General features: G+C 35.5%; 6 protein-coding genes and 1 long non-coding RNA gene across 13 annotated transcripts; 4 read left to right on the forward strand and 3 right to left on the reverse strand.

Moving 5' to 3' along the window:
* Nucleotides 1-864: 864 nt before the first annotated feature.
* LOC136784566 (uncharacterized) lies at nt 865-4467 on the reverse strand. Of its 3 annotated transcripts, none has more exons than XR_010824430.1 (4): nt 4345-4467; nt 3458-3533; nt 1253-3251; nt 865-1173 (listed from the first exon to the last, which is right to left on the reverse strand). It is a non-coding gene; the product is annotated as an uncharacterized lncRNA (long non-coding RNA). The 3 variants fall into 3 exon arrangements; XR_010824428.1 differs by lacking the exon at nt 4345-4467 and adding an exon at nt 3594-3862; XR_010824429.1 differs by lacking the exon at nt 4345-4467 and adding an exon at nt 3594-3862 and having other exon boundaries at nt 1246-3251.
* Nucleotides 2433-4530, forward strand: Cpr50Cb (Cuticular protein 50Cb). 3 transcript variants are annotated; one of them, XM_066745282.1, is made up of 3 exons: nt 2433-2570; nt 3360-3449; nt 3871-4530. In XM_066745282.1, the coding sequence occupies exons 2-3, from the start codon at nt 3435-3437 to the stop codon at nt 4510-4512; spliced, it is 657 nt and encodes a 218-aa protein (XP_066601379.1). In that variant the 5' UTR covers nt 2433-2570; nt 3360-3434; the 3' UTR covers nt 4513-4530. The 3 variants fall into 3 exon arrangements, with proteins under 3 accessions (XP_066601379.1, XP_066601378.1, XP_066601380.1); XM_066745281.1 differs by lacking the exon at nt 2433-2570 and adding an exon at nt 3066-3096; XM_066745283.1 differs by lacking the exon at nt 2433-2570 and having other exon boundaries at nt 3248-3449; nt 3871-4155; nt 4219-4530.
* A 568-nt stretch (nt 4531-5098) lies between these two features.
* Nucleotides 5099-7157, reverse strand: TyrRS-m (Tyrosine--tRNA ligase, mitochondrial). The gene is made up of 4 exons (XM_066745280.1): nt 6561-7157; nt 6312-6484; nt 5509-6234; nt 5099-5449 (listed from the first exon to the last, which is right to left on the reverse strand). The coding sequence occupies exons 1-4, from the start codon at nt 6716-6718 to the stop codon at nt 5100-5102; spliced, it is 1407 nt and encodes a 468-aa protein (XP_066601377.1). The 5' UTR covers nt 6719-7157; the 3' UTR covers nt 5099.
* A 273-nt stretch (nt 7158-7430) lies between these two features.
* LOC136784565 (28 kDa heat- and acid-stable phosphoprotein-like) lies at nt 7431-9098 on the forward strand. The gene is made up of 5 exons (XM_066745285.1): nt 7431-7885; nt 8018-8115; nt 8330-8461; nt 8538-8668; nt 8730-9098. The coding sequence occupies exons 1-5, from the start codon at nt 7876-7878 to the stop codon at nt 8944-8946; spliced, it is 588 nt and encodes a 195-aa protein (XP_066601382.1). The 5' UTR covers nt 7431-7875; the 3' UTR covers nt 8947-9098.
* A 280-nt stretch (nt 9099-9378) lies between these two features.
* frj (farjavit) lies at nt 9379-13078 on the forward strand. Of its 2 annotated transcripts, none has more exons than XM_066745277.1 (6): nt 9379-9832; nt 10840-11108; nt 11169-11320; nt 11408-11616; nt 11719-12040; nt 12182-13078. In XM_066745277.1, exons 1-6 carry the CDS (start codon nt 9624-9626, stop codon nt 12392-12394), a joined length of 1374 nt encoding a protein of 457 aa, XP_066601374.1. In that variant the 5' UTR covers nt 9379-9623; the 3' UTR covers nt 12395-13078. The 2 variants fall into 2 exon arrangements, with proteins under 2 accessions (XP_066601374.1, XP_066601375.1); XM_066745278.1 differs by lacking the exon at nt 9379-9832 and adding an exon at nt 9864-9977.
* Nucleotides 13079-13175: 97 nt separating this feature from the next.
* Nucleotides 13176-16855, reverse strand: SC35 (SR family splicing factor SC35). Of its 2 annotated transcripts, XR_010824427.1 has the most exons (5): nt 16536-16855; nt 16214-16357; nt 15917-16114; nt 15755-15836; nt 13176-14271 (listed from the first exon to the last, which is right to left on the reverse strand). XR_010824427.1 is itself a non-coding variant. In XM_066745279.1 (4 exons), the coding sequence occupies exons 1-4, from the start codon at nt 16715-16717 to the stop codon at nt 15830-15832; spliced, it is 531 nt and encodes a 176-aa protein (XP_066601376.1). In that variant the 5' UTR covers nt 16718-16855; the 3' UTR covers nt 14825-15829. The 2 variants fall into 2 exon arrangements, 1 of the variants encoding a protein (XP_066601376.1); XM_066745279.1 differs by lacking the exon at nt 13176-14271 and having other exon boundaries at nt 14825-15836.
* A 541-nt stretch (nt 16856-17396) lies between these two features.
* LOC136784540 (uncharacterized) lies at nt 17397-18898 on the forward strand. The gene is made up of 3 exons (XM_066745247.1): nt 17397-17499; nt 17573-17806; nt 17858-18898. Exons 1-3 carry the CDS (start codon nt 17397-17399, stop codon nt 18058-18060), a joined length of 540 nt encoding a protein of 179 aa, XP_066601344.1. The 3' UTR covers nt 18061-18898.
* The last annotated feature ends 98 nt before the right edge of the window (nt 18899-18996 follow it).

The raw sequence follows: 18996 nt of genomic DNA on the forward strand, positions 1-18996 counted from the left end.
ATGGTTAATTTTGATTCTGCAAAGCTGGGGAAGAAAATGTAGAACAAAGAAGACTTAAAAAGAATATGACACAATGAATGATGGGAAGAGGATTTCAAATCAGAGAGCTGCAATGTTCTGTGTCAAATCGAAATGCGTAACACGTTCATCTCGGAGGATATAGAGCAAAGCTTCCTCTATGGTTTTGTCTCTCTCATCAGCAAAAAACGAGCTGGGTATGGGAAGGTGCAAAAGAAAAAAAAACGTATTGGCGTGTCGCAATGTCTTTTGTCGGGCAAGAAACTTTGGCGATCTCACAAACAAAACAATAGAGGCTCTAATTTTCCCAACTGGAAAAAGGGAATGGATCAAACAAGGTCACGGAAAAGACTGAAACCGGATTGTCCAATCGTCACCAGTTACTTTTAAGAATGATTAACAAATCTACAGGCCTTATAAATCTTTGTCGTCGAACTCATTAATCAGTAAAGCTGAATGAAAGCTCGATGATTTTCCCCTCATGTGTTAATTAATTTTATCTACATATGTGAACCTAAACATTATCATTAATCTAAAGTACTCGCGACGTCTTCTGCAATCTGCATTCTTCTAAAAATATACACCTGTTCGCAATAATAAATTTATCATTGCATTAAAATAGAAGAAACAACGTTAATGTACAGTATAACAAAATTTAAGTTTAAGGTTTAAATTAACAAAGAACAAGCACATAGATTTTTTAAAAAATGTTGCAATTAATATTTCTAACGTAAAAAAGGAGATGTAACGAATAATAAATCTATAGCAGTGAGTAGTAATAGCTGTATTGAGCGTAATTTAAAAGTAATTTAAAGTTAAGTCTGACTGATACATTCAGTAGGTATATGTAACGTAATGCTGGGTAGCATCCAATGGTGAATTATGCAAGACTCGATTAAGAAAGCGCAAGATCCACTTATAGAAAGAGTTGCTTTCCTTATCTCGCAGTCTTTCAATGAAAACTTGATCAAACTAAAAAAAACATAAGAGCCTAACACACTATCGCGAATATCATCATAAGAATTCCTTTCGAAGAGAATAAATATTTGGAAAATGAAGATAAAAAGCGTAAACGATTGAAATGCGTGTAAGAGATTGTGTTGCAGCGTAGAGGTTAATCAGTGCGAGCGAAGCAGAGTGTCGTGCTGGATTGGGCTGAAATAAACATGTAGCCATGTTACTTTTCGTAAAAAATTGTGTATCAACATAGACGTGTAGTATACATACACTGCACCTTGTATAGTAGTATAATGGAAGGTTGGGTAGCATCGAATCCGAATGGCAGCAGAGCAGCATGAGTTGCAAATATTGTGTAAGAGAGTTTGTTAGGAAAGAGAGGCAGCTGTATATTACTACTATTGAGCACTGGAGATGAAGAAGATCGTTAGGTCGATCCACTTATGGAAAGAAGTACTTTGCTTAGTTTCGCAGGATTGCGAAGAAATACTCATAATTGAGATCCTTAGATCATAAATATCTTCCCTGCTTCCATTGTGCAAGTTCAGCTTGAATAATGCGTGACATCGGTGAATGTTATTACGCATACGTTATTTTCAAGCAACTGCAGTTGCCTGTAACCATAAAGCTATAGGCTCTCGTTAAAGTCATTCATTCTCGCCGCGCGCGCGAGTTGCATGCAGGCCACTCAATAAACTAGCATTGCTATCTTTATTACGTAATTAAATGAACTTTTCGGCCATTATCCGATCGATTATTCTCAGCGTATACTTAATTTACAAAGAATCGTTCATTTGTTAAATTCCATGAGGGTTTATATTACATTTTTTCTCCATGTTTTTTATCTAGAAGAAAATTTATGTCGCGTAGAACCTTTGAAATATCCCAACAATGGTCTGTCCCACGTGTTTAAAACGCGAAAAGTTAACGACTCCCTGGAGCCGATTAGACGCCTCAAATAAATACCAAGAGAACCTTTCTGCACTGATTCTTCGGCGTTGATTCAACGATTTTACTAGAGTAATTTGAATACGGAGATCGCAACTTTAAGGTCTCGTGTGAATTCTCTTTGTAGCAAAATCCGCATGCTGTAATTTTAGATTTTATTCGGCCTCTCTATTGCAATGTGCATATTAGTTTTTACGACGGCTATTACCGAGTGCGAAGGCTATGCAACACTTCTTGTTCCTCTTGTTCTTCTGCTTTTTTTCGTTCTGCTTACGTCGAAGAGAAGAAAGACGATGATCGCCCGTCCAGCATTCCCTTTCTCATTCTTGATCTCTGAATCCCTTCACTCATTCGCCGGTCACCGGACGCTCTTTGCTATTGCGGGGGCAATAAAGACAGTTTTTGTCAACATGCAGAAATCATCCTTTTTCAGGTTAACGAGAAATCTTCCATTTATTAGGACGGTATTGATTGAAAAATCCGCACCAGTGACTTGATAAGCATTGAATGGAAGGCCTAAGGTGCAGCGCCTTTGTTTTGCCGGCGGAAAGGAGCAGAGAAGAGAAGCAAAGGCATTCCCTCGGTCACGATGAAAGTGAAAACTCCGCTCTGGCCGCGAATGACCTACTACGCCAACAAGAATCTAGGTGCTCCGTCACACCATGACATTAGTCGCGCGCCTTCTTTTTTACTACTCCTCATCCTAATGCTATTTCATTTCTTTTCAATTATTATTATTCTGCAAATAAATTGATCACTTGGTACAGGTCTGTCGACCCAATACTTGATGAAAATGAATTTGTTCTTGCAAGGCTGTCACCGCATGGTGACTCCTGATTTTCCTGTCAGCTTCAGTTTGAATTTTAGACAGAGATGCTTGAATTGGGGAATGAGTAATGATGAGCAACAACGAGTGGGGCATATCTTGCAATTATGGCCGAAGAAATAGCGAGAGAGCAAAGGATTGGAGAGTAATAAATAAAGGGAGAGACGTTTCTAATGCAAGTGGCAAGGAAGATATGCCCTCCCTGTATGGACTCTCCTCTCCTCTCTTTCTCCCACACGTTGGTGCATCATCTTATTAGACCCCCGCTATATAAACACACTGCCTTCAACCAATCTTAGTCAGTTAGATACTCCAATCCTATTTGCCATCATCCTCAAAAGGATCATGTAAATCTACTTTTTCTTCTTTTCCTTTTCTACTAATTTTTTAAAAGCAGATTTCTTCTTTCTATTATCAGCAAATTAACTTGTACTATTTCTCTTTCTCTCTCTCTCTCTCACTTTGTTATTCACAAGTTTTAATCTTCTTACAATGGACCCTCCTGTGACAAAATAGTGAAATAAATTTAATGTTTCTTTCTTAATGATACGTATATTTTAAAATTGAATTTTATTGAAATTTGTGTTTGTGGTTATTTCTTCTTTATCAGTGTGACTTCCGCTGCCGGGACTGGTCCCAGGGTGGCCAAAGTCAAAAAAGTGTAATTCAACTAAAATCATTCAGCATGAGAAATATAAAGGTACGTACCTGTATTCGTAAAATTATTGTCGTGAACAATTAATTAAAAATCAATTTGCTTTGGTAATTCAGTGACCGATGATCCCTATATAAAAAAAAATAATTTAAAATCATTGCGGACTGCACGAAGAATGCAATTAATTACTCGTTAATATTAGATGATTGTTATGAGCAGCGGATACGGCTAACAATAGAAATGTAAAGATTTCATTGCCCACGCGTCCAAGATCCTTCTCACATCCTCCTCCGTGAAATGTTTAGCATTTCTTTGGCGATCCTAATCTTTTTCTGTCGCAACGTTTCTTTTCATAGAAAAAACTCCATTCTTCAATTATCCTCCTTCTCGTTAATCTCTTTGATTATTAATTTATCTTCAAAGTAAAACTGAGTGTATAAAACAAACAAATCATTGTGAATTTCAGCTATTTTTCTTGTGGGCTATAATAGGAGCGGCGGTGTGCGATTTGCCACCAGGCACACGTAGAAACACGTATCTACCCCCAGAGCCGACCAAGGGGTACAATTATGACAAGCCGGGTGTGACTTTTCCAAAACCAACGCCGGGTTTTCCTCCTGGAAATACTAGGCCAAATCCTCCTTTTCCCCCACCAGGTGGTAATAGACCACCTACACCGGGTCCTCGTCCTCCTCCAATCAGACCATCCCCTGGACCAGGACCACTCCCTACTCCAGGTGGAGGAGGAGACGTGAGTATCTATAATTTATATAAAAACATTTCACGATTCGATCAATTTCTCTGTGCGTTTCAGCACGATCACGGGGCTCACGAGCCAGGTATGCCGTTTGACTTCAACTATGCGGTGAAAGAGGATGCTTATGGGAACGATTACTCGCACAACGCGATCAGCGATGGAGATGTAGTACGTGGAGAGTACCGGGTACAGATGCCGGACGGTAGATTGCAGGTTGTACGATACACCGCCGATTGGAAACATGGATTCAGTGCTCAGGTCTCCTATGAGGGAACTCCACGCTTTGACGTCCCTCGACCAGGCGGCGGTGGTGGCCCTCCATCCTCGCCAGGTGCCTTCGCTGGCTACTGATCCATCCACTAATATCAAAATACATCATTACTTTAGCTCATAAGTTTTGTTATTTGTACCTTGCAGTTTTACTAAAATCTTTATACCTTTGCTCGATGAAACTTGTCTTACTGTTGCTGCTTATATTTCATTTATATACACATTAGCTGACATAGTTCATTTTCAACAAGTTAATTTACACAAAATCTCAAATCATAAAAGAAATTATTCGTTATCGAACGTGCATACTTTTATATTTCATATAAGCTATTCCATTAATTTATGTAACTTAATGTCTACTTAAAGATACAATAAAATCTTTGCACACTTGCTTCAATTTTCTTTTAGGTGAAATGAAATTTTCGTGTAAAAAACGTGTCCTTAGAAAACTTTACTTTTTTTGCTTTTCCAAGAAACAAAAGACAATCAAATGCGGTGGTAATTCATTTGCATTCAAACTTCGTTTAAAATATCATTATGTATAAATGATTGAAATAAATTTTAGGTAAATCTTATACTTAAAATTGCAACTAGTTTTCTCCTCATATAATACTTCCTGTTTACAAAGTTTTATTAAATCTCTCTCGATGCGTGTTTTACATGTGTATTTATGTCCATTTCACGATGTAGTAAGTTCTCTTCCCTGTTCTAAGCAAAGTAACGTTATTGCTTAATATATGAATACCATGGACCATTACTTCATTTTCATTAATAATGCGTTGATTGTTTATGTAGAATCCACCAGCTGAAATTATTCTTAAGGCATCGTGGCTTGTTTTAAAACATTTTGCATTCATAGCAAGATTATAAGCAGAAATTCCTGATGTAAATTTTAATTTAACTAAAGTTGCCCCTTCAAATATTTGCATTAATTCATTTTCATTAAATTTGGCCAAGGCTTCAACAGATGAGTCATAAAGAGCTTTAGTTGCTTCCAGAGCTGCTTGCAAACCTACCTCTGAAAATTAAAAATTCATGTTATTTTTTGCTGTTTTATTTGCAATGATGCCTAATTACCTCCATGAACTAAACGAGTAACATTTTCAGCTAGAATCTTTTGAGCTTGCCATTTATCTGGACACTTCTTATGCTCCTCCATTATATCTTGAATTGCATTTAAAGGAAAAAAAGTAAAGTATTTCAGGAACTGCTCAACATCACTGTCCTTTGTTCGAACAAAGAACTGAAACAGTTGGAAGCTGCTGGATTTACTAGGGGAGAGCCATACAACATTACCACTGGACTTTCCAAATTTTTTACCATTGTCACTAGTTATAAGAGGAGTTGTTAAACCATAGACTTCTTTCTTTGCAGTTCTACTAATAAGCTCATGTCCAGACATTATGTTTCCCATTTGATCATTGCCTCCAATTTGAAATCTGCACTTGTAATTATTTAGCAGATGTAACCAGTCATAAGCTTGAAAAACAGGATAGGTAAATTCAGTGAAGCTCATTCCAGTATCTGAATTCAATCTAGCCTCAACAGAAGTTCTGCGTAACATTGTTCCCATTCTGAAGTGCTTTCCAATTGACTTTACAAAATGAAATATATTCATATTTTTATACCATTCTAAGTTATTTAGAATAATAAGAGGCTTCAACCTGTGCGGGACATCTTTCCAATAATATGTGACATGATTTTTGTATATAGTTTCTATATTAATGGCTATTTGATGTAAATTATGATTTAATATTTCATCTTGTATATCCTCTCTTTCTGTAGCTCTATAACTAGGATCACCTATTAAAAATAATCTTATGAATACCTTTATGGAATTAAAATAAATATAGGGTGAATAATTTTTAAAAGAAAAATACCTATGAGGCCTGTTGCTCCACCTAAAACTGCAATTGTTTGATGACCATGTCTTTGCCAGTGCAATAAATTCATCAATATCAGCAAATTTCCAACATGTAGACTGTCTGCTGTAGGATCGAAGCCAGCATAAACACATTGTGGAGATTTGTTGAGAAGCAATATTGCTTTGTCTCTGTCATTATAATAATTTTAAGCAATCAATATGTAATAAAATTTCAGATCCAACCTATTATAACTAATTTCCTTACCTACTAATATTTGGAAATAAATTATCATACAAATTTCTGTTTTTAATCTTCAAAACATTTTCACTTGAAGTAGAATAAAATCTAGTTTTATTATTAAATAATTTAAACCTTGAACATAACCTAACTAAATCATTTATTTTCATGCCGGCGATATACATTTCCTAAAACCCCTAAAACTCCTTCATACAGTTCATACACGCGGTGACACACGCGGGTTGAACGTTCGAAGCCGCGCATAGTGCGCAAAGAAATCTACACATAGTTTGTGTAACATTTAATATACTAAAGTTTAGAACTTATCTGTTGTTGGAATACGGCGCAAAAGAACACTTAAATAAGTTATCCTCGCTCACATATAATATCTCACTACAAAAAAAATATGATCTTATTAGACCCTTGAGGATATTTACACAAATTTTTAAGTATCTGTTAGTTGAAAAATATATTAATTTGTTGTAAAAAGAAATAGAAGAACATAAAATAATTAAAACTTCTGATAATATAATGTGTATGATTAAAATAATACGTAACGAAATGTACATTAATGTAAGGAGTTAATATGTACAAATTTATTTTAAGCATATTATGTATATACATGAGTATTATACTTGTAACTAATTAAAGTTTACATTATAAATTTGAATTTAAAAATTTCATCAATTCGGAATCGCCAACTTTGAGGTTGTTTTTACTACCAGCAATTCACCTGCTGCTATACCATTGCTGGTAATGCTGGTACCAGTGGTACCACTGATGGGAAGCAATGGGCAATGGGTTATGGGATATATGGGATGATGGGAACGGGAATAATGGGATGAGTAGGGAAGAGCTACGAACGAGAAAAGCTAAAACTCGAAAGACGGAGCAGCCGTGCCATCCGTGGTCGGAACGATAACGATGTGTTGGATGTGCAAGTGCGACGGATAGTAGCAATAGCAAGTACGTAGCAGATAGCACGCAGCAGAAACATAGAAGGAGCAACAAGATTCAGCGTAGAAAAAGATAGAAATAGAGAGGAGTGAGAAAAAAAAAGAAGAGGCTAGTACCAGTGAGAACAAGGAAAATAAGCTTGCATAGGCTAGTTGGACTAGTTGTCACGACACTGCTGATTTGACCGATTTGACTGGGTGCGGAAGCACTGGATAGGACAGTAGAACAGTAGACCAAGAAAGAACCAAAAAGTAGACATTTGTTTTCTGTATATCTTTCAGTTTGATGTATAAAGGAAAGATCAATTTTACTTTTTGAAAATTAAATATTTCCGTTTGGAATCTAAAGATTTCTCTTTTCTGCCAGATATATCACAAATTTAACAATGCCGAGAGGTAAGAAATTTATAAGTTTCGTCATTCTGAAGGGATATTTATTTTACCATACCCCTATAGCATAAAACGCAAATCGAATTTATCGGCTGATAATAAATCGTTAATGTTTATTTGCTTTTTTTATTATTGTAGGAAAGTTTGTTAATCACAAGGGTCGTAACCGACATTTTACGAATCCAGAAGAATTGGAGGAGCAGCGTCGTCAGGAAGAGAAGAAGCAACAGTGGAGAGTTAGTACTTTTAGGTTAACTAGTAATGTAACCCATAAATACAACTTTTAAGTACATTACGTTTCGGTCATAGCATGAACTTGTACTTGAAATTTAATTGTGTTATAGGAAAAAATCAATGATCAACCTTTCGCTTTAAAAACTTGCTTTTTTTCACTAAACCCACAGGGCACTCTATCAGTAGATACATGTGCTTCTATGTTTTTAATTATAGAAAACGAGGGAACAGGACTCCTCAAGTGAAGATGAAGATGAACCAAAAGCCAGAGGCAGTAAGGATACAAAAAATTTAAGTGCCTCAGAATCTGACAGTGAGAGTGGTTCGGAGTCAGAGTCAGAAACAGAGGTAAATTTTTTATATACCAATAACATATGGAATAATATATGGTAACCAAGGCTAATTCAATAAATTTATTCGACAGGGCAAAGCAAAGGGCGTAGAAAATCTAATTAGCATTGAAAATCCGAACAGGGTACAGAAGAAAGTAAAGAAACTTTCTCAATTAAGCGATACTCTTGAAGCTACTAAGCCAGAATTGTCCCGAAGAGAAAGGTAATTTGATTAAAACGCATGGCGAAGATGAATTTTTAATTGACTATTTTATATTTTGCAGGGAACAAATAGAAAAGCAAAGAGCTTATGCGAATTACCGAAAATTGCATGCGGCTGGAAAAACGGAAGAGGCAAGAGCAGACTTAGCGAGATTAGCGATAATTAAACAACAACGAGAGGAAGCCGCTAAGAGGCGAGAGGATGAAAAGAAGCAAAAAGAATTAGCAGCACAGAAAAAAACTGAGTTAACGCACAAAGCGTTAGGAAGGAAAGCCTAGAATTCTATTGGTTAAGATTTATTCCTCTATATCTGATATTCTGCGTGATTAAAAAATGAACTTTCGTATTAATAAAACTAAACTAATTCCTGCGTTCACATGTTACAAGGACATGCTCGTATTTGTATAAATACAGTTACTATACTAACAAAGCAGACTATTATTTACTGTCATATCATTTCCTTTATTCATCTATTAAACTTCCTAGTTTAATTTGACTTTCTTATTCGTTATAATTTGATATTTCAGAAGAAAGTTAATTTTTTTCGTTCTTAAAGTTATTTAAAATTTAAAGCGTTTGAAGTTGAGTTTTTAAAACATAGGTGGCGCTGTAACTTGTATAACGCACAGTGTGGTAAGAAGAAGAGCTTGAAATGCTTGAATACAATAAGTCGAAATTCGAGAATTATTACTGCGGCGGAGCTGTTGCGGCAGCAGTGTAGTTTGTATGTATCTCGGTTAGCATTGTTCAAGTACTGTTGTGGGTGTATTTTGAGTGCGCGCGCATACACATTAGTTCCTTTGGCTTCTGTGTGTGATTAAGGTTCAGGGGATTGGTGGTGTCAGTGAGTGTTAGTTTAATACAGTATACAGTTTAATAGTAGTAAGCAGCTGATGACAATACTGTGGCTACTGTGCTATTGGTACAGTGCTCGTTTATACACCGAGCTCTAAGGATGTGGGAAGACTTTTTGTACGTGGTCGTGTTGCTGACGTGCGTTGGTTTCGGTCATTATTACCGAAACATCAAAGAAGTAAAGTCTAAGCAATGGCTCGGCACGATTTTTGGATTATTCGTCTCGACTCTGGTGTCTGGATGGCACGTTGCTCATCCCATTATATTTACCATTGTAAACGGCTTCATCATTAGCAGGCTGTCCCCGAAGTATGAATCCAGTTATAACAATAATTCGCACCACAATTTCATCTTTTTCAACCAAATTTCACGATTCTGTAACATCAGATTTAGCCGGCAAATTGTAAGCCTGCATGAATAGCTCGTTTTCCAGAATTAAGAGCTTAATTATTAGGTATTTTCTCAACTAAACATATATATGTATGTATTATGTATACATATACGTAATTTAGCATGCTCTGTCTGCTATTTCTCTTGTATTGTTTTTCTTGCTTTTCGCTACTCTTGTATTGATCCCTCCCCCCACCCCTTCAACCTCCCATAGTCAGCCATAATGGGCGAATAGACCTCCAATTGATTTCTACTTTATTTCATATCTAATTTGTCGCTTCATTCATTATTGTTTTAATCAATTATAGTGACTCTCAGCGTGGCCAGCTGTGTTATAACCACAATTTATCTCTTAGGAATAGATATAAGTATAAACTCTTAACTCGTCTCTGTTACGAGATATAAGAAGGTTAATTTTAAAATAAACGCATGATTTTAGTCTTTTTTAGTAAAATTCGTTGATTCAGATATCTTGAATTTGGTTGCAAATAAAAATCAAGGTAATGATGTGCCAATTTTTGCACACACAGTGACTTATGCAAGAAATCAATAAACGAATCAGTTTTGCATAATAAAATAGAACTATAACCCATTAGGTTGAAGCAAATGCGAACTAATGTAACCTTGGAAAGTGAACTGCAAGTCAAGTCAACGGATTAAACATTTTGATTATCTATTTTTTTTGCATATCGATGCCTGTATAATCACGACATATTTTTATTCATCTTTGTACTTTTTTCATGCCAACAGAAATGCTCTATTGCTAATTATGCAATGAATTACAATTTATTTTTCTTTTAAATTACAAATTCATTGAAAAAATTTCTATTGATTTTTGGTTATACATGGAAAAATATTTGCGCAAAAACTTATATTGCACGTGTTATACGATTAAAAAATAAATATGACTTTTTTTTGTATTACAGAATATGTCATCTGGTGAGCTTTTATTTTTCGTGCTTCCATCTGCTGGTCATATGCCGGTTGGGATGGTTTGGAATACCAATACCTCCTGGGCACACCAATTTAATTATGATGATTTTAACGTTAAAAGTGCCAGGAATGGCATTCGAGGTAAACAGCGCCAGGCAAGCTACGGAGGATGATCCACAAGGTTTAAAAAATGAATCCTTACAAAATATCGGCGTCCTCGATGTTTTCCATTATGCGTTCAGCTACATGGGCGTGCTTACTGGTATTTATTAAATTTAATAACACATACAAAACTCCCTGTTTTATGAATCAATTTTTTCAGGTCCCTATTATAGATACAGAACTTATTGGGATTCCATTCATAGAAATTTTGCAAAACACGTCGATCCTTGGCCTGCCGTTTCCCGAAAATTGATTGCAGTAGCTGTTTATATAGTTCTGTTCATAGTGTTCAGTAAAAGTTTTCCAGCTGAGGTAATCTTTTATCTCAATGATTTTACACAAAGCAGTAGAAAGCTCGTGCAACTAAGCCGTTTTTCACACGCATTTGTATTCCTTTAGTACGTTCTGACCGAAGAATTCGCCGAAAGAAGTTTGCTCTACAGAATATGGTACATTTATCCAGCATTCGTGACTTTCCGCACAAGATTATATACTGGAATGGCATTGGCCGAATGTGCTTGTCAAATGGCTGGTTTGGGTGCCTACCCAACTTCTTGTGATCCGACGCCAGGTGGTGGACCTCGAAATTATAGATTAGCTGAAAATTTGTAAGCGATAAACTTTCTAAATTGTTTATTTTTCATAAATGTAATATATAAAGTCGGAATGATACAAGTTATGAAAAATCTAACGGTTTTAATCATTCATAGGCATGACAATGATGAGAAATTGAAGTTGGAGGAAATCGACTTTGAAACTGTTCATAATATGAAGGTGTGGGAGCTGGAAAAATCTTATTCGACGAGGGTTGCTATGAAAGTTTGGAATTGTTGCGCACAATACAGTATTGCTATGATGGTTTACAAGAGGTTCCCAATTAAAAGTCTTCGAACCCTCGCAACTTTTCTATTTTCTTCGGTTTGGCATGGTTACGCTGCAGGATATTATTTTGGAATAACTTCGGTTGCATTTTACCTGCCATTTGAGGACATCTATATAAAAATCTACAAACAATTGCCTGAAGACGGTTTGGTAAATACTAAGTCCAAAATCATTATATCACATAGCTTTCTAAAAAGTGATCTAATTAAATTTAGCTGTTTGCATGTTTAGACAAGTATACTATATGTACTGTAGATAATATATCCATTAATCCAGTAATTTTTCAAACAGGCAAAGAAATCCATGACAGTTTTTATGTGGTTCATGAGAACGAGTTGTATGGCATACCTGAGCTTCGCCTTTCAATTATTGGAATTCTATAAGACCGTGCACTATTATTATAGCGTGTATTTTGCCGGTCATATCTTAGTCGCTATTCTTTATGGAATAGGAAAGTTCGCGTCACCTCATATTCTAGTAGACAAAAAACGGAAGGAGCTGTGATATAGTAAATAGTTACAAAATGCTCTAACATTGAACGCATTTTGATAGCTACATGCCATAAGATTTACGAAATCTTTACGCTTTATTGGTAGCACTTTACAAACAAAGTTAATATAGTAACTAATAGTTTAAGAATGAAATCTAGTTAAATACTTTCTAAGGCAGATCAATTAGTAGCTATAATTTCTTTGTAGGGTGTAAGTTAATAATAATCATCGATCAATTTTGAAGTAAGATAGAAACAAAATTGAGATAATAAAATTTTTCACTTATTGGTAAACGTTTGGTAAAACTTGAGATTAATTAGAATTTACCATAGTTTACAATTTTTACCAGACGTATTAATTTTACCGATAGATGAAGAATAATAGGTCCTAAATCAATTATTATGCAAGAAACTTTTATTTTACACAGTGCAGGTTTTTACTCAGCTATAGCTAAAATATATTCCTTAATGCAATAATTACAGCCATGCTAATTAATTTAATCTAATCATAGTATACACATTCATAGATATGTTTGTACTTCAATCTTGTGATTTCATATACCAAACGGAAGGACAATGCTTGCATTATAAGTTCAAACTAGAGTTTACACTAGGGAACGTACTTCCTACAGAACAATTTATAAAGCAATTTTTTATACATGCATATGTAGTAAGTAATAAAAATGTTTACTTCTTGATTTTGATAAAGCCTTTATTCCATCTTTATACATTCTCCCCAATTTCCTCGGAAAAATCCAAATTACTTTTATTCATCGCTTAGATACTTACTCAAATCCATCAGGAAGGTGTGGGATGTTGTTTTCATGACTGTCACCTGAAAAATACATAAAAAAGGGCAGGCCACACCTGCTCATTTGATTTTTTGGTTTCATGACACTTCCTCAGTTTCAAAGAATGGCTAAATAAATCCGACGATGAATCAATGGCAAATTAGAATGCGGAATAATCTAGATAAAATGAGAAACCAAATTTGATATCCTAATCTTTTTTCCGCGAAATTCTTAAGCAGTTTCCGAATGCTTTAGAAATTTACAAATATCAATTCATGCACGTCGATTCTCATAGTCGCATAAAATTGAGAAGCATGCTCAGTGAATGTCTCAAAGTTCCAATATTGTAATAACAAAAGGAAGCTTTCGATGTTTAATTGTACATACACGATAAACTTTTAGAATTATTATACCCGAGAATATTCTCTTACAACAAATATGTATTTGTGCGTAGGGAGAAAATTTGGAAACCAAGTCATGACCAAACCATAAAGAGGTTACACAGGCCAAATGTATGATTTTAGGAAAACTCGACTAATAACTTTCTTATGGTTTTATGAGTTCGTATTTTATGGAAGCGTGAGAGGTGTGGAGGGAAGGATTGTTCGAGAAAGGAAGGATTGAGTGTTGATTAGATATCTGTAGGATTGGACAGATCGTTCTGGATAATGAATGGTGGAAAAGACCGTTCGCGAAGGTCTGGTGATGCTCACGTGCTACCTGCATCCGGAAACTCGTCGACTCGTGTCGTGTTCACTCAGGTAATTCAGCAATTCGGCGGAGAATATCAGCAATTGTCAGGATATGCCGGCGATTTCAGCGTTCTCATTCAGCGACCCCCCACAGTCTGCGTTTTCCCCATTCGCGCGAACCTGCCTGCCCCAGTGCTTTCACCAGACCGCCAAAAGTCTCTCGAACTCGAACATTTTCACTCGAACTCCCGCTACTGCAAACTCGCTCTCTCCCTCATTCTGCTTACTCAGCCCCCTGTTATTCTCTTATTTTTTTCTTTCTCTCTCTCTCGCTCGCTCTCGGCTACTCGGCTTACTCTCAGCTACACCATCATCGGCTACTTCGCCGCGCCACTCCGCACCCACCGCCTGTGGCACCATAAAATCACAACTTAGTTACAAATACACCAAATTATATCCCTATGATTTTATTTATTTATTTTTTCTTATTGGTATATCATTACTTTTCAGTAGATATATTTATATATGCTGGCCTTATAAACTATCTCCTTGCATAAAGGAGCTTAAATGGAAACATACAGTTAGGTGCCTGAACATTCAATGATAAACAAAGCTGTTTATTTTATTGTATTTCAATTTTTATTGGTATTTCTTATGCAAATGTTTCTTCAGCTTCGTTTATTCTTGAGTGTATCTAAATGCTGGGAATTATAGCGCAAAAGCGATTAATGCAATTTGAATTAATAATGAATGTTTTGCTATGTCTGACGACAAAGACAAATACGCTCGACTCTGTTATCATTTATCCTGAGTTCCGTATTCGCTGTGCTTAAAAAGAATTCTAATAAATTAAAGTGAAAATGGAAAAATTCTAAAGTTATTAAAAGCGCTTTCTTACGTCGCTTGAAATTTAAATGCTAAACTGAAAGATAGCGAATTTCTTAAGACAAGCTCTATCAAATCCTCAGCACGTTATCATACTTTATTATTAGAGATGGTAAATTTACATAAATAAATTTTTAAGTGTTAATACAGAAACATTGAACTTATGTCTAAAGACTTCCTCTTATTTTGTGATTGATTAGTGTTAAAGCAGAAATTCAACACTTAGCGTGTCATTGATAAAAAATTTCAGACTATATAAAAACTGGAATTTTTCAATTACCAATTCTGTACAGAGAAAGCTGAAGGTTGAAATTTTTACCCAAGTTATCAGCAAGATATCATTATAAAATAATGGCATTTTCGCTCTTTTGTCAGTTAATTTACTTCATTTAATTGAGCAGTTACTGTAATGGACATATAATGCCAATCAATTTTTGTGTAAAAGTGGAATGACTTCTAATGTAATTTATACATAGAAATATATATGTATATATGACCAGATTTCATTACTCAATCTGTACAAAACATATTTTTCGAACAATATTCATCTAAGTCAATTAAGTCTCTGCAGAACCTACCACTAGTAACTTCTTATTTAACTATTGTTTATCAAAGTTTATATTTTTGCCAAAGAAGTTAAATCCTCAACATAAAGGGACTTTTGCACCACGTCCTATTCTTTTTAATTACTATGCACTGTATATAAGATAATGACAATAGGCAATGCTTTTTGTCACTTAACTTGCGTACAAAAGAGGGAAGTTACTGCAATAAATGGCCAAGCATGCCATTAGCAATGATAGCATATTAGGATACAGTTCTGCAAATTGTTTCAAGATATAACGTTAAATCTTCATTAATGTGACAGTTTAGATATACTAATAACTAAAATTAATTAGGATTAATATTGACCCCAGAGAAGTGCTTCGAAATAACTAATACATAAGTGACAGAAGAATGTAAACGTGCTACAGTGTTGCTGTAGGTATAGAGGGTAATAGGGTACCTTTTTAATCTCACGATAGCATATTCTGCAATTGCTGGATCTGCTCAAGATGTTTGCTTGGTTGATTTTTTATTTTCAGTCCCTGAAATTAATGAACATAATCATTTATAAAATTGCTATATCGCTATGCAATTAGCATAATGTGTTGCATTAATGCATTACCTTGATTTGGAACGGCTATCCTTTTGTCTGTCTGCAGACTTACTGCGGGAGCGGGACTTTCCACGGGAGCTTTTGCTATCGGAGCGTGAGCGGCTTCGACTACGACTGTAAGATCTCCTGCGGTCCCTATCCCGGCTCCTTGACCTGCTGCGAGACCTAGATCTTGAGCGTCTCCGGTCTCTGCTTCGACTACGTGATCTATGACAAAATACTCGTTTAGTCAAGAATCACTTCAAAAATAATGAAGCCCATATAAGGATTTGGAGAATAATGATGTAACAAAAAATAATACAGCACCTTCCTCGGCGACGACTCCCACGACTACGATGTGGGGAGGTAGGACGGCCGTAACGAGCCATTTGAACCCTCAATTCCCTACCATCGACCAATCTCCCGTCCATAGCGTCTAACGCGTCTTCGGCATCACGCTTATCATAAAATCTAAAAGAAATCCAATCTTTGTAAATCTAGTGACGTCACAGGACTGATATCCGACAAAGAAAGGTTAATAAGAACAGAACAAAAAATTAAATGTGAAAAAAAGTTAAACAAAGGATATAGGTAATTATTGCTAAGATTGTACTTTATATGAATAATCCGTTGGTCCAATATTACTAACCTAACAAAAGCGAAGCCTCGGCTCTCGCGAGTGAACCGATCTCGAGGAATATAAATGTCGCCGACTTCTCCGCATCTTTCAAACACGCGTCTCAGATCCTCCGGGGTGGTTCTATACGTAAGATTGTCGACCTTGAGGGAGACCATCCCGTCAATACGGGGTGGCGGTCTGCCGTAGCTCATTTTCTCTACTCTTTCCTTATGATTTTCACGAAAAACTGCCAATAATCGTTCGGAATTAAATAACCGAACGAACACAAATCACAAACGCTGCACGCACAATAAAGACAAAATGGCGAAAGGAGAACGAAGAAGAGTCTTTTGAACAGTTTCGGAGGGAGAACCAGGAATACCAGGATAAAAGTTGCAACGCTGCGAACGACTGACCAATAACAGTATAGCCTCTTCTTCCTCGTCCAATAAGACACGCTCATATGTTGACGTAAGCTTTGCTCGACCAATCAGAGAGCAGTACTGAAAAAACGTCGAAAGCTTCCACGAAATTTGACAATGTTGCATTTTACAGCACGATCGTCGAGTGTCGGCGAGTATCGACTGGTATCGACCAATCATACTGTTGATGGCAACGTATGCAGCTTTCTTTTCGACCAATCAGTGTTCTTGACATTTCCTAATTGAGCAATTTTGGAATAGGATATTTCCTATTGATCAATTAAATTCATACATACGGCGCGAAAATTAAACTCTTTGGAAAACTATCCTTTTTTAAAGTGTTTTTTTATAAGTAATTAAGTAGGAATGTCTGATTGACTAGAAGAGATACGAATGCATTGATTCATTAGATTATTTATGATAAAATCATCGAAAGTACGTCAAATTCTTACTTAAAAATATAACCAAAATGCAAATGTCTGTAAAAGATATAGGGTTGCATTTAGACGAGGCATTTAATAGGAAAATGAAAATAGCCAAAATTTTGATGGGGGATCTGTCGGATCAAAGAGGTATTAATTATTTATTCCTATTTACCAGTCGAATCGAGAAACAATCTTGTGTAACATTTTCTTTCTTCTAAAGATGTACGAATTGCTACAAAGTGGTTGATAAGGGTGAGCAGTATAAAATCACCAATTCTAGAGGTGAAAAAAAATCGCAATGAATTCCTCTCGTATATAATAAAGGTCTTGAGCGACGGAATATTGAAACCCTGTTTAGATTCAGAGTTGAATACAGTTTGTGATCCGGACAATAGTTTTGCATTTCTACATAATTTGGTAGTTAATTTTTTTATGATTCTAAGAAAACACTCAAAATAATGGAATTAAAATTCAAAATAGAGTGATTACGTAAATTTCTCAAAAGAAAACGAGGAAAGTGATGAAGAAGAGAACGAGAAGGAGAATGATAAAAAAAGCAAATGTAAATTTCACTCGAGGTGGTCGAGCGATTATCGAACTTACATAGCGGTAAAACCAATTCCGGGAAGAGGCACCATCCTTTATATGGCGGTATCAAAGCTGCCGGGCTTGCAAAATTGGGATTTACCAGCTTGCAAAACAATATAACTTATATTATATATAATAAATCATCAATTTATTGGACTCAATATACTCAAAATAGTATCGTAGACGGGTATAAAATATCTTGCATTAACCACACTTTACGAGAAACGCTGGTAAGAATCAGGCACAAACTCTAAGTAAATTTTCATTGATTTATACAATGATTTTCATTATGCAAATTAGTAAACATATGATGTGTATATCGCAATAGTATTATTATTAATGCATTGCATTTATCAAAGTTTCAATTAAGCTGCGCCTGCAACGAGATATAACAATGCCCTTTCTTTTAAGATTCTTTCTGTGAAAAGAAAATTCAAAAGAAGAATTATGCATATAATATAAATCTAAGATTCCGGCTTACCTCGAAATAAATCAATTCGAACAATTCCTAGAAATCTAATTACTCACTTATAATAGCCCAATAACAAAAACAATAATAACAGTAAATAGTACAACCGCGTGTCATTTAACGGTTTCTTATGTATTGTAACAAAGGCTTCCAAAATGCAAGAAAGGGAACAAAGGTTAGAAAGAAGTAATAAAGAGAATGAGAAAGGAGGGAGAGGGAAAGAAAAGAAGCTTTTACGAAAACTCGATCGGTAAGCATAAATACGAGTTGTAATGATTTCGTGTACTGTCAACATAAACACAAAGTTATTCTTGGGTAATAGGAAAGAATAAAAACTTGAAAGGACTATAACGATTATATTATTATGGCAAGCGTTTATCTCTTTCTGTCATAAGATTTTGTGCATAGATTACACAATTTTAGAGCTCGAAAGAAATATTGGAATCTGGATTGGTGCAGCTCGATTGTAAACGCGTTAGTCACGATGATAGAAGATATTTGATTACGCGCACATTAGTATTTTTCTTCTGCATGGATCTAAATGGTCGATAACGAAACGTTTAGATCGTTTATCATGAAAATAAATG

Source organism: Prorops nasuta, unplaced genomic scaffold, assembly GCF_024137725.1.
Source record: "Prorops nasuta isolate Cenicafe-Biocafe unplaced genomic scaffold, Cenicafe_Pnas_1.2 PNAS00060, whole genome shotgun sequence".
Lineage (NCBI taxonomy): Eukaryota > Metazoa > Arthropoda > Insecta > Hymenoptera > Bethylidae > Prorops > Prorops nasuta.

Excerpts from the sequence above, each read along its gene's own strand:
- TyrRS-m (XM_066745280.1), bottom strand. The coding sequence starts at position 6,718 with ATGTATATCGCCGGCATGAAAATAAATGATTTAGTTAGGTTATGTTCA. Across the intron at positions 6,235-6,311 it reads TGGAGCAACAGGCCTCATAG|GTGATCCTAGTTATAGAGCT; the intron begins GTATTTTTCTTT and ends TATTTTTAATAG. Across the intron at positions 5,450-5,508 it reads TACTCGTTTAGTTCATGGAG|AGGTAGGTTTGCAAGCAGCT; the intron begins GTAATTAGGCAT and ends TTTAATTTTCAG.
- LOC136784565 (XM_066745285.1), top strand. Across the intron at positions 8,116-8,329 it reads AGAAGAAGCAACAGTGGAGA|AAAACGAGGGAACAGGACTC; the intron begins GTTAGTACTTTT and ends TTTTAATTATAG. Across the intron at positions 8,462-8,537 it reads AGTCAGAGTCAGAAACAGAG|GGCAAAGCAAAGGGCGTAGA; the intron begins GTAAATTTTTTA and ends TTTATTCGACAG.
- frj (XM_066745277.1), top strand. The coding sequence starts at position 9,624 with ATGTGGGAAGACTTTTTGTACGTGGTCGTGTTGCTGACGTGCGTTGGT. Across the intron at positions 11,321-11,407 it reads GTAAAAGTTTTCCAGCTGAG|TACGTTCTGACCGAAGAATT; the intron begins GTAATCTTTTAT and ends GTATTCCTTTAG. Across the intron at positions 12,041-12,181 it reads AATTGCCTGAAGACGGTTTG|GCAAAGAAATCCATGACAGT; the intron begins GTAAATACTAAG and ends TTTTTCAAACAG.
- SC35 (XM_066745279.1), bottom strand. The coding sequence starts at position 16,717 with ATGAGCTACGGCAGACCGCCACCCCGTATTGACGGGATGGTCTCCCTC. Across the intron at positions 16,358-16,535 it reads CGAGGCTTCGCTTTTGTTAG|ATTTTATGATAAGCGTGATG; the intron begins GTTAGTAATATT and ends GATTTCTTTTAG. Across the intron at positions 16,115-16,213 it reads GGGAGTCGTCGCCGAGGAAG|ATCACGTAGTCGAAGCAGAG; the intron begins GTGCTGTATTAT and ends ATTTTGTCATAG.
- LOC136784540 (XM_066745247.1), top strand. The coding sequence starts at position 17,397 with ATGCAAATGTCTGTAAAAGATATAGGGTTGCATTTAGACGAGGCATTT. Across the intron at positions 17,500-17,572 it reads GGATCTGTCGGATCAAAGAG|ATGTACGAATTGCTACAAAG; the intron begins GTATTAATTATT and ends TTTCTTCTAAAG. Across the intron at positions 17,807-17,857 it reads GATTCTAAGAAAACACTCAA|AAAACGAGGAAAGTGATGAA; the intron begins AATAATGGAATT and ends ATTTCTCAAAAG.